This window comes from Pangasianodon hypophthalmus, chromosome 21, assembly GCF_027358585.1.
Source record: "Pangasianodon hypophthalmus isolate fPanHyp1 chromosome 21, fPanHyp1.pri, whole genome shotgun sequence".
Taxonomy (NCBI): domain Eukaryota; kingdom Metazoa; phylum Chordata; class Actinopteri; order Siluriformes; family Pangasiidae; genus Pangasianodon; species Pangasianodon hypophthalmus.
The window spans coordinates 13,641,676-13,658,976 of NC_069730.1; the positions used below are offsets into that span (position 1 = coordinate 13,641,676).

At 41.0% G+C, this 17,301-nt stretch overlaps 2 protein-coding genes across 5 annotated transcripts in view; both read left to right on the forward strand.

Annotated features, from left to right (window-relative positions):
- Positions 1 to 204: 204 nt before the first annotated feature.
- On the forward strand, positions 205 to 3,847 carry fem1a (fem-1 homolog a). Its single transcript, XM_026925726.3, has one exon. The coding sequence runs from the start codon at positions 378 to 380 to the stop codon at positions 2,229 to 2,231; it is 1,854 nt and encodes a 617-aa protein (XP_026781527.1). The 5' UTR covers positions 205 to 377; the 3' UTR covers positions 2,232 to 3,847.
- Positions 3,848 to 15,097: 11,250 nt separating this feature from the next.
- The window catches only part of LOC113533157 (receptor-type tyrosine-protein phosphatase S), a 128,281-nt gene continuing 126,077 nt past the window's right edge, over positions 15,098 to 17,301 (forward strand). For 2 of the 4 annotated variants that reach the window (XM_026925076.3, XM_026925080.3), the window contains exon 1: positions 15,099 to 15,393. The gene's annotated coding sequence lies outside the window, so the exon portion shown is untranslated. Of the gene's footprint in view, positions 15,394 to 17,301 lie in introns of all 4 variants that reach the window. The other 2 variants (XM_053227342.1, XM_026925079.3) reach the window with 2 other exon arrangements.

Here is a 17,301-nt window from a genome sequence, read left to right on the forward strand (position 1 = left end):
CAAATGTTGAATGGCTGCTAATAAAACTACAATCCCTTTAATTCTCGGCGAATAAAACGTGACGTTAGACGTTTGATATGTGTAATGAATTATGTGAATTGTATTTCTAGTGGTAACAGATGGAGAACAATGAAGGTAACAATGAAGGTAACCGTTGTGAACTACAATACCCAGAATCCCAAGCGCACACAGTAAACATAAGTGTGTCAAACAACACCGACGCCATTTTGATTGTAGCCTTAAAATGGCAGAAAATGCAGAGCAGAGGCGGAGGTTCACTAAGGTTTTTGTGTTTAAACGTGAAGGGGAAACTTTGTTTTGTTGTTTCCACGCAGACTGAGCATTGAGAGAGACTGAGCGAGACACATGCGGGGAAAATGGATATAACGACTGCGGTGTTTAACGCGGCGAGAGACGGGAAACTGAAACTTATCCAGAAGTTGCTGAGCAACAAAACTCCGGAGGAGTTAGAGGCGCTCGCTGAGGAGAAGACGCAGGGGGGCACGCCGCTCCTGGTCGCCTCCCGGTACGGACACTTGGAGGTGGTGAATTATTTACTTGAATATTGTAAGGCGAACGTAGAGCTCGGGGGTTCGGTTAATTTTGATGGCGAGACGATTGAAGGAGCTCCTCCGCTCTGGGCGGCTTCTGCCGCGGGGCATTTGCCGGTTGTGAAAACTCTCTTAAAACACGGCGCCTCGGTTAATAACACAACCCTCACCAACTCCACTCCCCTGAGGGCTGCCTGCTTCGATGGACACCTGGAAATCGTGCGGTATCTCGTCGAACATCACGCCGACATGGAGGTCGCGAACCGCCACGGACACACATGCCTGATGATCTCCTGCTATAAAGGGCACCGAGAAATCGCCAAGTTTCTGCTGGAGCGCGGCGCTGACGTGAACCGCAAGAGCGTGAAAGGCAACACTGCGCTGCATGACTGCGCCGAGTCTGGAAGTCTGGACATCATGAAGATGCTGCTTAAGTGCAAAGCTAGGATGGAGAAAGACGGATACGGTATGACCCCACTGCTGGCCGCCAGCGTTACCGGTCACACCAACATCGTAGAGTACCTCGTGCACCAGCCCAGAGCTTCGAGAGAGGAGTGCATCGATGCCCTGGAGCTCCTGGGCGCAACTTACGTAGACAAGAAGCGCGATCTGCTGGGCGCCATGCGCTACTGGCGACGAGCAATGGAGCTCCGACAAGCAGGAGATAGAACGGGCTTCCTGGCCAAGCCACCCCCTGGCCCACCCGTTCCAGCGTACGACTGCGCCCGAGAGGTGAACACGGCGGAGGAGCTGGAGGCCCTGATCACCGACCCGGATGAAATGCGGATGCAGGCACTCCTGGTCCGAGAGCGCATCCTGGGCCCTTCACACCCAGACACATCTTACTACATTCGCTACAGGGGTGCTGTCTACGCTGACTCGGGAGACTTTGAGCGCTGTGTCAGTCTGTGGAAATATGCACTAGACATGCAGCAGAGCAACCTGGACCCACTGAGCCCCATGACAGCCAGCAGCTTTTTGTCATTCGCCGAGCTTTTCAGTTTTGTCCTCCAAGACCGTGCGAAAGGTGCGCCAGCTGCCCGCGTTGCCTTCCATGACCTGATGGGCGTCCTGGCCAAGGGCGTGCGTGAGGTGGAGCGGGCCGTGGCACAGCGGGATAATCAGCCTGATGCGGCGCAGTTCACTAAAGCCCTTTCCATCATCCTCCACCTCATATTCTTGCTGGAGAAGCTGGAGTGCAGTTCGGCACAGGAGCACCAGAAGAAGCAGAGCGTGTACCGGCTACTCAAGCTGAACCCGAGGGGCCGGAATGGCTTCACGCCCCTGCACATGGCTGTGGATAAGGACACGACGGCGGTGGGCCGTTACCCAGTGGGGCGTTTCCCATCTCTGCCCGTGGCTGCGCTGCTGCTGGAGTGTGGCGCTGACGTAGACTCGCGTGACTCGGACAACAACACGCCGCTTCACGTGGCAGCCCGGAATGGCTGCCCCAAACTGATGACGCTGCTGGTGCACTCTGGAGCACACTTTGACGCAACCAATGCACAACGCAAGATGCCTTACGAGCTGCTGGAGGAGGCGGGCGGAGCAAGGCATGCACTGCACCCTCTCAGCCATGTCACGCTGCAATGCCTGGCTGCCCGGGCTGTCGAGAGACACAGAGTCCCCTACAAGGGGCTCGTCTCAGAGGAAATGGAGGCCTTCATCGAGCTCCACTGATCTTACCTCAAAATCCTAATTTGACTCCAGGTTCAGATCACGTCCTCTGTTTCTGAACAACCTCCTGAACCTGTCTTTGTCTCTTCTCTCCCTCCTCTTGTCTCTACATCAGGTCTCACCTGTTTCTGAGGACCGTCTTGATGAAATGGAGGCCTTCATCATGTTGCACTGGCATTAACTCACCATCCTCCCTGTCTTCCTGCTCCATCTGACCTTTGTCCCTCTCTTTATCAAGCAGACTAAATCTTAAGCCTCCTCACCACTTCCTCAGGCATCATCTGAATCACAGCAATAATCACAAACAGGGAAAGATTTGTACTTTCAGCCATGTGTGCTCATTTATATACATCTTCTCTTTTTCTCTCTGCCTTGTAAGGGCTTGTTGAAGAAAAAAAATTACAAGAACTCAGACTCTTTGATGCTCTAGAATACTGTTTGAGGGGGAAAGCGGACTTTGCGTTTGATTCAGGCTTTATTTGTAATCTGCCTCTTTTTCTCTTTTCTGCCTTTTTTTTCCTTTACGTTCCCTTATATTCCTCTGCGAGCAGGAAATGAACAATTTTTGCCTGTTTGTATTTGTGTATAAAGTTTAAATGGTGACAGGGTGGATTAAGGCAAGGTTGAAAATCCGCATTATACTTAGCAGCGATGCACTTCGCTGACTGACTGGCTGTATGTGTGTAAGAGAATGAAGTGTTAGTTTAGTCAGTTTTTGCATGCTCATTTTGTAATGCAAGAACAAAACTCACATCAGTATTGGTAATCAGACATTTTGATCTGATGATTTTCTTTCATCAAATCTCATATACTATGATGTGGTTTTATTTAACTTCCCCATGATGTAATATCAAAGACGTAGGCCTGTAGGCTGATGCCTCTTGTGCCAGTTATTAGCCTCCAGTGTTCTTTCGATTTGATGCATTTTGCTTCTAAAGCACTAAGTACAATTTTTTATTTTTTTTTTCTTGTTTGTTCTTTAATTGTCAGAACAAGCAGTACTAATGTGGCTAGCAATGAATGAAAGCCACTGTTGCTGTGCTGATGAGGTCATGCTAGCTGTGGACATTAACATCCGTTTATTCTTATCCACATCGGCGTGCTTTGGTTGAATTACCCCTTGTATAAGCGTAGCTAAGTGGGTGATGGCGGACTCATGGAACATCTGCGGTATGCTTTGCACTTCATTAACCACACGAGAGCAGGAGAGAAATTGGCCTCTGTGGCTTCTCCCTTCTTTGTACAATTATTCTAACATTTAGGACTTGGCACTTTACCCAGTATGAGACGTCTGGGGTAACCATTGATATCTATGCAGTTTTATCAGCAAAGGTGGATTTACATCAACGGATCTGGCAACCCGGGTCCGTTCAAAGTAGGACAGCCGACTCAACATGTATGACTCTTCTTGCAGTCTTATTTCTGATTGTCCTTTCTTTTTATGTCAACATGCTGGTTTCACTGTAAATCCTACTCTAATGAAAGCACTTTGAAACATGCTAACACTACTTAGCCTCTAAAGAAGCAAAGATCCTGTCTCAGTGATTTGTGACAGGTGTGATTAATTTAAGACAGTTCAAATGGGTTTGGAGATGCCTGAATAAAATTCAAGTATCACATCTGGATTGTGTGTGCGTGTGTGTGTGCTCAATAACAGTCATTTGTATGTCGCCGCTTTGGTATGTTGCTGCTTTGGTATGTATGCATAGGAGAGAATCCTGTTAGGCAGGTTACAAACTACATTCCTGTGGTAAATTTTAAATCACTTTTGAGATCATTTCAGAAAACCATTCGGAAATAGATCTGTCATGTTTTTTCAGCACTGATTGCATGTGTGAATACCAGTTCGGTGTTACTATTTGGCAAAGTATGTCCAAAGTTGTTCCCTATTTACCATATAGTGCATTATTTACAGCCATTCTGTAGTGTCTGCATTCACTATATAATGGTAACATTTGCGTTGTTTATGCGACAGCAGGTCACAATGATACTTTTACGGCCCACTCACTAGTAAGTGTCTGAATTCAGGTTGGTATATCTCTTACTGCTGCCCCAGTACAGTGCTCTTATATAACAATCTACAGATGACAAATTGTGACAAATTAGGGGAGAACTGGTGGCTCTGTTGTGGTGTGACATGGTTTAGGTTACACTTTATGTACACGAAGTGACTGCAAATCAATACAAGGTGCTTCTGATTAGCCACTTTTTATGAAACTGATGGGTGCGGTATAATATAACATCACCTCTGAAAGCGATATATAGCATATTAAAATGGTCTAAATCATATGCTGTATATCGCCTTCACAGTGACAAACGGTGAGGGAGGCCTATATAGGGAAATTAAGGGGGAAATATTCAGCAGCAGAAACCTGGCCTTGATCCTAAGTCAATATCAAACCCTTTATCTCTAAGATCCTAGAAAAGGTTGTAGCTCAGCAGCTAAGCCGATACTTGAATCATTCATGAAATCATGAATAATTTTCTTCAGTCAGGACTTAGGCATCATCACAGTACTGAGACAGCACTGGTTAAAGTAGCAAATGACCTACTACTGACCTCTGAGCTAGCTTGCTCATTAGGGATCTAAGGCTACGGTTACACGACAACGATGTAGTCAAAAATGGAAAAGTTTTTCTCTTGCGTTTTCAAAAAGTTTCACGTATATACGACAACGTTTTCAAAACGATTCGCGTTTACACATATCCGTGATAACGGCCAAAAACGCTGTATTACGTATGCGAGGCCAGTAGTTGGCGCTGTCACCTTGTTAGTTGGTTTTAATATTGGCGAAGTAAATCCACACTTTGCTGAAGAAGCGTTAGCAAACTCTTGAGCAGCAACAACACTACCATGTACTCCGCCATTGTTGTTTGTTTGTTTGCGCTTGCCTTTACAATAGACACGTACTGCGCATGTCTACATACCTAACACGTACTACGTACGCGCATGACGTCACCGTTTTCTAAGATTGTATTGGGTGTTTACATGGAGACGATAACTGCGGCGTTTTCAAAATTTGCACTTTGGAACCTGTTTTCAAAAATATGCGTTTTCAGTCCCCAAAACGCCGTTGTTGTTTAAACGAACAGGCAAAACGCCTAAAAAGTTTCCCGTTTTTGGCTGAAAATGTTGTCGTGTAAATGGCCCCTAAATATAAACCTACAGATTTCTGTAAAGCTGCTTTGTGATAATGCCTATTGTTAAAAGCACGTAATAAAATTGAATTAAGCTGAATTAATATGGTCTGAACTATATCACAGATTTGGTAGGGTATTGGCTTGACTTTCCATAAAAATGTCACAGATTCAAAGTTATGTAGTCTAGGCCTGTAAACAGCTGGCTACACTCGAACCCTTAAACCCTTGAGCTGTTCAGTTACATCTAGCTGAGCTTTAAGTTGCTCTGGATATGTGTCAGCCAAATGAGCTAAATCTAAGTATTGAAAAAACTGGGAATGAGCCAAAAGAGTTGATCAGAGCCAATTGTTCTGATTCACTAAAAGGAGGTTGTTAATACATGTTGGATCGTGCCTGTATAGTCGATCTACAGAGTTGGAAATTGATCAATCAGTAGTAATGTGGACATATTTGAACAGCACAGGGTAATGCAGAAATAATGAATAGTAAATAAATAAATAATACAATAATAGAAAAAATATTGGAAACACTAATCAAACGAGCAGTCTACAATGATTAAAATCAAGTAATAAATACAAATTTAAATGCAGGTGAAATGCATTAGGGGGCATAATATCATTGCTGCCTCAGGATATTCTTTCTGTCTGTGTTTTCCTTCTGAGTTCTCCATTTTTCTCCCAAATCCCAAAGAACATGCTGGTAGGGGGACAGGTTACTCTAAATTGCTGCTAGGTGTGAATAAGTATATGAATGTGTGTGTGCATGGTGCCCTGCCGTGGACTGGCATCTCATTCAGGGTGTATTCCCTCCTTCCTGCCTATTCCATTCTGGGTTCTGAGAGTAAAGATCCCTTTAGTCTTAACATTAAGAGTTTACTAACTAATACGTTTGATTTACATTCATGAAAAGCTTGTTGTTATTATTTTAAGGGCTGAGGAACTAAGAAACTGTACAAGGCTGTGGAACTGCAGAACGGGGAAAATACTGGTGTGGGTGGCTTTTCTTTTGGTTAATTAATGCTGATAAGTGGTTATTGTTCTTTGTGCGCAGTTGCATAACTGTTATTAGAATCAGAAAATGCTGTCAAACAGCCGCAGGGGCGTATGAACTGGGAGACACTGGTGTGAGAAGCTACTCGGTTAATTAAGTTCCATAAATCGTTATTGCGTTTCAGCTTGGAGGATTTTGACAGTTTTTCTGGCTTTCTGACAGATGTTTATTTTAGAAATTAAGGATGCGTGATGTGGGTAGACAGCTGGATTTATTAGTGCATGGTGCCTTTATTCCCAGAGGGCCTTAATATATTTGATTTAAAGAGGAGGAAGACAGTTTTGGGATGAAACTGAGGTTAGAACTGCTTGCAGCATATTTAAGATTAAGGATCTTAGAGAATGAGAATGTTGGGAATGTTCCTAGGTAATACGTGTAACTGTGCATGCTGACAGGAAATGGGGGCTCCAAAGGAACGTACTTGTTGGATTTTGGGACCATTGAGATGAGAAAGTGGTCATAGGTCTATATGATCAGCGAGGTTAAAGCATACTCTGTAGTTTTAAACCGTGGGTCTTTGATGGCTGCAGTACACCTGACTAAACCAAAAAAGTAATTTGTATCATTCCTTGTCTGGGTTTAATTGTATGTGAGCTCACTGTGTGAAGATTTATCCAACCTGCCTTATGGAGTTTATTTCTCTCTCTTATTTTTTTTTTTTTAACTGTGTAGTTTGAGGGGTTGCAAGGCTTGTGCAATATTGTTAGTTATAATACTTTTTTAAATAATTCATTCAGCATAAACTGCCTAACATACAGACTCTTTTCTGCAAGAATGAAGAATACTTTGGTTTTAATCAAATTTATAATTTGAGATTTTCCTCATTCAAATACAGATTTTCCTCATACAAATACCTGTCTGCTATCTGATTTCAGTGTGCTTCAAAGCTGACCAATCAGCAGCTTTGCCCTAAACACACTGCAGATGTACACAGAAGGGCACACCCTTTCTCTTTCACTCTTTTGTTCTCTTTTTTTTCTTTCTTTCATTTCCTATTTGCTTTTTTTCCACTTCATCTTTCTGTCTACTTGTATTTAAGAATGAATAGTTTTTAATAATTAATTCAGCCTAAACTGCATAACATACAGATTCCATTCAAACCATGTTTCACGGATCTTTTCTTTTCCCTCTCTCTCTCTCTCTCTCTCTTCCTTTGTATTTCCTTCAGTTTTCTGTCTTCCCTCTATATCTTGTCTAAGAACAATTTCTCACAACCCACACCCACATCAGCTTTACCTTTCTTCTGACTTCACCCCATCTCTCAGAGTGAATGTGAGCGGCTCCTGCGTAACGTTTGTTACACTAGATGTAGAAAGATGATCTTTCCACATCAGCTCTTAAGGTATAAATAGTGTGTGGTGAATGTCAGAGGGAATGTGTGAGTTCAGGAGGTGGTCTGCCCTGGTAATGATGGTGTTTCCTTGGCTATTTTAGGGTTCTGTAACCCTTCTCTCTCTATGCTGTCTGTTCCTGTAAGGCAACACTATACAGTTGAGTCAGTGATCAAACGCTTCTGATGTCTGGCTTCTCTTTCTCTCCAAGGGACTGGCTTTACTTGACTGCTCTTAACACCTGATCACCTGACTGCAGAGTATCATATCCATTCAAAACTAAATCAGCTTAATTTTTCAATATCAAATTCAGTTTGATTTGTATAGCATTTTTAACAAATAGAAATTGTCACAAAGCAGCTTTATAGAAATCCGGGTGTAGATTTATAGTTAGATCCCTCATGAGCAAGCCAGTGGCAAGCAAGAACTCTGAGATAAGACATTTGGCAGATGTCCTCATACAGGGCAACTTACAATTATCTCATGTACAACTGAGCATTTGAGGGTTACGGGCCTTGCTCAAGGGCCCAGCAGTGGAAGCTTGGTGGTGCTGGGATTTGAATTGAAGACCTTCTGATCAAAAGTCCGACGTCTTAACCACTGAGCTACCAGAGTAACGTCAGGAAGAAACCTTGAGAGGAACCAGACCAGAAGCCATCCTCTTTTGGTTGACACTGGATAATGGAATTATGAATTATTATTCTTTTACAACTGTATACTATAAAGTCAAACAGTGCTAAGTGTGCTGAAGGATGTTCAGTTCAGTTTTTGCTGTATAAAATTACATTAGCCAATACGCTGTTATTTATTCCATCAGAGGGGTTAGATGGGTATATGGTGCACACACACACATACTTGTGTATATGCAGTTGTCTTGGTGATGAAAAGTGCCTGGTTTTCTCCAGATGTAACGCTGGCATTCAGGAAAGAGTTCAATCTTGGTTTCATCAGAATGTTGGTTCTCAAGGCATGAGCACTATTTTGACCTTTTTCTAATGAGGGGCTTCTGTCTGGCCACGCCACCATAAAGGTCTGATCACGTCATAGTCTGGTAAAAAAAAAAAAAAAACAGATAATGTTTTTTAGTGTCTTTTCCCAAATCTATCTCTAGAGCTTTACAGACTATTCTGTTGCCCTCATGGATTGATTTTCTCTGTCAGCTGTGGGGCTTTTGACAGAGGTGCGTGCAGTATACAGTATATCGAACTGGCTTGAACCAAACAGATGTTGGCAGGATTGTAAACACATACGATTTCTGTTTACTGTTAGAAAAGTTTATAACTGGAGCTCAGAGCTTCATTATTCCAAGGTTGTGATAAATATCTATGTCTAAATATCTATCATCTGAATAAAATGATGGAGAAATCGATTGCAGCACTAATGATTTTCATTTTTAATAAGCAATATGATAACAGATGGTGGGATCGTTCCCTGTAAAATGTATCTGAGGTTTGAAGGTAAAATTAATTTGGTTGAACTGAATTAAGATCTCAGAGCTCGAGTTTCATATGTGCTCTCCATGTCTGTGTGGGTTTTCTTTGGGTTCTCCGGTTTCTTCCCATCTCCCAAAAACATTCCAGTGTTGGCTTGGGTACAGTAAATTGCCTCTGTGTCTGAATGTGGGTGTGCATGGTGCCTTGCGATGAACTGGCGTAACCATCCAGGGTGTATTTCCACCTCACATCCAGCGTTCCTGGTATAGGCTCCAGATCCACAAGAATAAAGATGTTACTGAAGATGAACTAATGAATGAATTAGGCTTGCTATCTTAATTGTCATGTATAATTGATATGATTGTCTTCCATTAAAAAAAAGTATAACATCTTTTCATTTTTACGAGTAGGCCAGGCAGCATAGCTGTACAGATGAGAGTCTCAGCCAGGAAGCCTGAGAAGCCTGAGAACATTTGCCCATCCCTGCTAGCTCGTCTGCTGTACAGGACTCAAAAGAGAACTGAGAAATTATACTTACTGTAAGTGAAAGTATAGAAAATGTGGAAGTATCCAGCTAAAAATATACTCAAGTGAAACTAACAGCTGCTACTTTTAAACTGAATGAATTTTTTGTTTTAAAGCAACTACTGGGATTTATGATCATCTAACTTGGCATTAGCAGAGAAAACAGTTTAATGTAGCTAGTTAATGTCAGCAAATTACCAAAACTTACCTCAACATTCTTTTTCAAATTTGATGGAGTTCATGCCTTCTATGGAGGCAAAGGTGACGCTTCATTTTATACAAGACTTTGCTTATTCCAGTATACTGAAACATTTTACTGAGGTAGGGCCAGGCATCCTCATCCTCAAGTTTCACACTACAGTCCAGTGGCTTATCCATATTCAAATGCATAGATATAGCTATAGTGCTGACTACATTGTGTATCATGAGAAGGCCACGGCCAATGTGGAATTGATATGATCCTTGATCGTTTTTTTTTTTTTAATTGATGAACTTGATTGGATAACTGAAATGATTGGATGTTAACCCGAGCCCATTCGATTGATGTAGAGCGTACAGTCAGCGTACAGTGAATGAGAGAAGAAGAGACCTTCAAGATTTGTAACAAGTACTTTAAAGGTCTAAGTAAAAAAGTAAGTAGTAAAAAGTTCATTTTTTCTTGTAAAGGTATTTATAGTATAGTAATGACATTCTGTTATTCAAGTATTTTCTACCCCTTGTACAAGACCAATATCAAATCAACCTTTCCATTTTTATTATTTTTAAAGCTGTTATGTCTACTGTTCACCCCCTAGACTACGCATACTTAAAACTTCTGAAATGTCACCAGCAGTCTACAAGGACCCCACAAGGTGGCAGTAGACCATAGATATTTTTACCACAGGCTTCAAGCCAAGTGAGATTTGGTCATTTACTAGAAAAGAGACAAAATGGATTTCTTTGTGTCTGACTTTGACAGTGCCAGGCTTCTGTTCTCTCAGAGAGCAAGTGTTTATCAAGTGATGCAATCTGAAAGGACAGAGATCAGCTCTGACGGCTTTTCTGCAACACGAACAACCTGTTCTGCAATAATCTCCCTGAGCTGAAAAATCACCTTTTTCTATTTTTAGCTTATGCTCAATTCCTGTTCCTTACTCCCTCACCTGCTCCGAGACGAGCATGTAAACCTTTTATTTTGCAGCATTAGTCGTAACCTGGTTTTTGTTTGATTTTTCTAAAGAGAATTAAACGGATCATAAGAGTCCCGGATCTGCTAATGTATCTGGGAAACACGAGTTGTCTGACATCAGTCCATTTTGTCTTGTCTGAAACAGGGCACTTAACCCAGGGGTTGTTCACTTTCTTTCTTTCACATCTGGCATGAAATTCAGTAACATTATCTCATCTGTTTAGCATTAATATATTTTATAACAGAATTCTTGATTCTGACTGGTCTGGTTATATGGATTAGTTTTTTGGAAATCTCCAGTGTCAGCTCTCTCCATGAATTTCATGGGAACATGACAAGTCACTGAGAGGGAGAGAGAGAGAAAGAGAGAGAGAAGAGTGAATAACATGTAAGTGATAACAGGAAATAACTTGATTCGAGGGCGTTCCACAATATTAAATGTAGAACTATAAACAAATAAAAAAAGTACACATTGTTCTTTAATAACTAGCAAATTGCCAAATAAAACACTTCAGGATGTTATGTTCCAGGCATTGCATAACTCCATCATTGATTTTTTTTTTCCTAACACAGCACACCCGTCTTGTTTCATTCCTTACTTAGTAGGGTAAGTATTATTCCCTTCATTTAGTGATGAGGAAAAAAATGTGCTACCGTTACAGTTAGATCCTAGAAGTTAACTTGAGAATATTGTTCATGTTCCCAAATAGCTTTGTTCTCCACTCCACTAAGGATGTGTTGTTTTGTATCTGTTCAGCATCTATAAAAGTCAAATACACACAGCTCAACGCTCACTGGAACTGTGATCTTAAATTTAAACTTAGTCTGAACCAAAGAATCAAAATATCTTAAAAGACAAGCCATACCAATGGCAGGATTTCAAAACTGAACAGGACTTCATTTAATTTTGGTACAATGTGTAACACACCAAGTTTAGTCTGCGTCTGTATGTATAGACATGTCTTTGCCCAGCCCTGTTCATTGCAGACCTGACGCCCTGTGTGGTTTAGATCCAGCTCCAGACTGACTCATCTGAGCAACCTAATTATATGGTTTTCAATAGCATCTAAATATTAGAGACTTATGTTGGATTAGTAGGCTTACTAAAATAGATGGTGACATAGATCCTCAGGAGTCGGCACCACTGCGTTCACCTCCATCTTAAATTGCATTTATATATTCATTAGCCAGAAAGTTTTGTCTAATATAACTTAGTGAAGTAAAGCAGAATACAATCAAACCCATTACTTTTAAAATAGCAGACAGTGACATGGGTGCTGCAAGATTACATTTCCATCGACTGATTAAAACAAGGTGAATGATAGTTGTAGAAAGAAATGAGAACTTATACTGCAAGCTTACTCTTGTACATTAGTTCTCAATCAGGAACCCGAGAGATTATTAAGGGAATTGTTTACGCAAATATCTAATTTGCACAAATTTTCAATTTCAGTGTATTTCAATCGACCAAGACATATTACGTTTTCAAAGTTACCAGACTATTATAGCTAATAAATAGTGAACGCATTGTGCAAATCCCTCATACTTTATTAACTTGTTAATGTTAAGTAATATGTTTATAATCTCCAAAAGACTTGCCTATTACTTACTATTACCTATGAAATGAATGAACAAAAGCTCATTGCTGAATACTTATAACCCCAGATAATGGATAGTTTACAGCCACATATGGTTGATTTTAGGCATATAATGATTATTAATGGCAAAGCAAAGTACATTGTGGGCAAAGGTGGCTCAACTGTAAGCAGCTCCATTTAAGGTTTTTGTAGAATTTTGGGTTGAAGCTGTGGTCCATATCATGCTGGAGATATGGTTCCACCAAGGCTGAGTTGTAGGTGTGTGTTCTAGTCATCATTCAATGGCAGTATGTGATATGAAAGTGATCACTCTTTTGCTGTCACTCATTTGCACTGAGCCCACTGTGATGATATCATGCAGTTCACATTATGCTACATTAGGTGTCTTAACCCATTTATTCTGACTGTGCAAATGAAATTATAGGTTGTCATAATTTTTTTTTATGTGACTGTTGCAACCTGAGGCAGCTCGAAGGCACAGAGCTTAGCGTTGCCGCATCACAGCTCCAGGGCTCGATCTTGAGCTGTTTGTACAGTTTCACCCAAAGACATGCCAGTACGTTGAACGGTGAACCTAAAATTCACTCACTACCACAAAGTGAATAAGTGTTCCCGTGTGTGTGTGTGTGTGTGTGTGAGAGAGAGTATGAGTGTGAGTGAGTGAGATCCCCTGCGATGGATCTCATTTATGGCGCATCCCTGTCTTGTGCCCAGTGTCCCCAGGATGGACTCTGGATCCACCTTGACCCTGACCCAAATAAAGTGGTTACTGAAGATAACTGGTCACATGACCAGAGCCATTTGCTTCATGTATGCACCTGAGAAATAAGAACTGTGCATAAAAGGAAGCAAGTTATCATATTTCGTCAATCTTTCAAGGGTTTATTATTGATATTTCAGTATGTTTGTACTGCCACATTTATACCATTCTTAAAGAAGATGTAAACATGTGAATGGTCACAGTTGTAAATGGGTCAGCAGGTTAGCGTAAATACATTATTCGTTGTTGATGATCCAAACTATTCTTAACATTTTTGTTACTTTAAATGTAGCAAGATTATGCATGGTGAATTCTTTTTATTGGCTTCACTGTACTATTATGCTGTACACAAAAAATAATATAAATCAGTGGTTCTAAGTGATCAACTGATACAACTATGACTCTAGACACAGAACAAAGGGTAGAAAACCTTTCCTTGTCTATGGGATTGTTCCCTCTTTTGTAGTAGTAATAGTAGTATATACTGTTGGGATCATAAGTTTACCTGTGCCTTCAGAGTCTTATTGGTGTAAATTGTTATTATTTTTGTTTAATAATAAGACAAAATTAAGAAGACAACATAACAATTTACACCAGTCATCCTCTTCAAAAGTTCACCTCCCTGGCTCTTAATGTATCGTGTTGCCTTCTTGAGCATCAGTGAATGTTTGCACCTTTCTTTTGTAATAGTTGTGTACAAGTCCCTCAGTTGTCCTAAGTGTGAAAAGATGGATCTCAATACCATATAGCCACTGTTGGAAAGTGGTCAAGTATGCAGAAGAAAACCAAATAATGTGCAGGACCTGGAGGATTTTTCTGAAGAACAGTGGGCAGTTTCACTGCTCAGGACAAACAAGGGATTCATAAACAACTATCACAAAACATAAAAAAACAGTCATTGACAACATACAGTATTAAGAATCAAGCGTATATGTAAACCTTTGAACCGGTTCATTTGTGTAAATTCAGTTATTATTGTGTCTTGTGGACTCTATGTAAACATCTGCTATGTGAAATAGCTTATTCAGAGCAAAATGCAATCTTAATGATCCCTCTTATTTTTTAACTATTAATATTTTGCAGATTCTGCAAGGCGTATGTACAGTATGTACCTTTTACCCTAAATGTAAATATAGTAAGTATACTTTTAAAATAACTGAACCTTAAGGACCTGTCTGGTACCTTTAATTAGCGTTTAGATTATGGTCCACACATGCACTTATCCTACACAGAGTCACAGGGGAGTCTGGAGCCTATCCCAGGGACCTCGGGGCATAAGGCAGGGGACACCCTGGACAGGGTGCCAACCCATCGCAGGGCACAATCACACACACACACAAACACCATGGACAATTTGGAAACACCAATCAGCCTACAACATGTCTTTGGACTGGGGGAGGAAACTGGAGAACCCGGAGGAAACCAACGAAGCACTGGGAGAACATGCAAACTCCACACACACACACACACACACACACACAGAAGGCAAACATGCTAACCACTGAGCCACCAAGTGTAATTAACTTTTTTTCCCCTATTCAATATATTTTCACTGACCTTTCCACAGCTTTTCTGAAAAGCTACAGTTTGCGCCCTAGGGCTTTCCATGGAGTAAAATTCACACATATTTGGGAAACGTTTGGGATGAAAATGGGTTCAAACCAGAAAAAACACTACACTAGATAGTGGGATAAAGGTTTATGTTTAGTTTAGTCTCTGTTTAACTCTGTCTTCAGGCTGGAGAAAAACCGAATATGAGCACACTAATTGTTTCTCAGTCTGCTCAAGCCTCTCCTGAGGATGCTGAGAGCCTTCCGTCACGTGACTGAAGAGAGGGGGCGGGGCTTGGAGGTAAGGGAGGGTATCAAGGAGGAGAGAAAGCTTTTTTACCTCGGAATATCGATGACATCAACCACCTCCTATTCTCTCCTCGAGCGCGCAGCCGACCAAAGCTCGTGCAGGAAAATGGGGGCGCGGAGATAACGGTGTCGAAAAGAGGTTGAACCTGCGACTCCAGCAGCTTTGAGTCACTGTCTCAGTTTCTGTCTCAGTCTCTGTCTCTGTCTCCGGATACGCGGAATTACCATCCAGAGCCGCTCGCGCGGACGGACAGGAAGCGCGAGCGCACATGAATTTGTCCCAACGCTGCAAACAACAAAGGTAGCCGGCCTTTCTGTGATGTTTCATTACACATAGACAAAAAAATAATAAAAATAATGCATGCAATATTTAGCTTATTTTGTCCACCAGGTTGTTTTTGTGTGTTTTGCATTTTTAGTTCATGCACCCCACCCTAATTTAGCGTTTATTTTATTCACCTTTACACAAAGACTAGGTTTACAGGAAGCAAACATGATGCACGAGCCTTATGCTTTGTACGATTTAATGCGTATGATTAGGGGTGAGCTTTGTTTCAGGGTTATGATGTGCACCAGTGTGCTTTATATTTATTGGCTGTGCACTACGGGATGCTCTCGGTGTTGTCAGTCGCATCCGGTGCTTTTGCCACCCAGCAGCACAAGTCGCGCGCTCTCATTGTTCGCGTTATAATCCACCGGGGAGCTTCACTCACGAGCGCTTACCAACGCGGGGCCTTTTGTTCCAATTTCACTTCATTTCAGACTCCATTAACTTCTGCCCTCGCTGGCTTTTCTTCCATGCAATTTGGGTTTACATGCGGTCAGGATAAAGCACTATGATTACCTTACAATGAGAATATCTTTAAGATCATGCCTGTAGTAGCTAGTAATCAGTAACCTAATGCACTGCTGCATGAGCTCAGTACTATTTATTCAGAAATTATAACTCATAACCCAGGGGTTCATCAGGCATATTATCACTGATGTGGTAAAATCTGTGAAAAAAAAATCTCACTTTTTTTTTTTTTCATGGAGAGAAAATATTTTAATATTATAATATCTAATATTTTAGAAGAACCTGCAATGTGGTTTATGCAAAACTAAACAGAGGTTTTGTGATTTTCTTGCGTTTGTTTGTTTGTGATGAATATTATTTATTAGGTTTTACAAACCAGCAGAATATAAGGATACACAGATTACACGGATTTACCGTAGATGTAAATAAAGGTGGTGATCTTGATACAGATTAGCCCGGACTGCGTCTAATCTGTCAGGTTATGAATATTACACAAAATATTTCAGAATTGTATTTATAATTTGGCTGGGATATCTCTAGAGCATGATACCAGACCGTATGGGTGCCAGAGGAGTTACCTTAGAAATTAAATATCAGATCATACAGCAAATAAGATTGAAAGGTTTTGCTTAATAAAAGTACAAAGAAATAGTAAATAGAAAGCTTATTCATTTAGAATAAACCTGCCAATGTGATATGCATCAGTACCAGTTATACATATACAGGTACACTGCTTATGCAGAGGTGATGTTTGCTTCATTACAGTAATAAGCTCCATATCAAACCTATATATCTATTAGAAATACCAAATTGCTTTACTGATTACAAATGACAGGGTATATTGACAAAATCAAAACAAAAAATATCACATTTTTATTTTAATACCTGTCATTTCCAGTCTCTACAGTTCTAGAAATCTCTCCAGGCTAAATCAGAATTGTTTTAATGATCGCTTCAGGTTTTTGCTCTCTATTTTTCAACAACCGGATCACTCCTAAAACTATATGCAGCTAGTATTTTCTGTATGAACATCATTTTATTATGTCAGTGGGTGTGTGCTGAGGTTTTATTTTATTTTTTTAAACGTTCGTCATTATAGCCTAGATCTTGGAGAAAGTGGCAATTTAAGATCAGGCACCTTTCCAGAGCTTTTTCTTGTGTGTTGGTCAGACACAGACATGCATATCTCAGTGCTAATAATAATCCCTTAGGAGTCAAACGCATTGTGTCTTGAGAAGCTCACACTGTCCTACGCCTGCGTGGACACTTTCCGGCTTCCTCAGTCCTTTTTTTCTCTACTCACCTTTTTGTGGATTACTCATTCTAAGTGGTGTGGTGTGAGGCCGGATGGATGAAAATCAGCAGAGAGTGGGCCTTTAGGTTTTTTTATAACGTTTTCAGTGGGCTATTTGT

Coding starts and splice junctions, on each gene's coding strand:
- fem1a (XM_026925726.3), top strand. CDS start 378: ATGGATATAACGACTGCGGTGTTTAACGCGGCGAGAGACGGGAAACTG.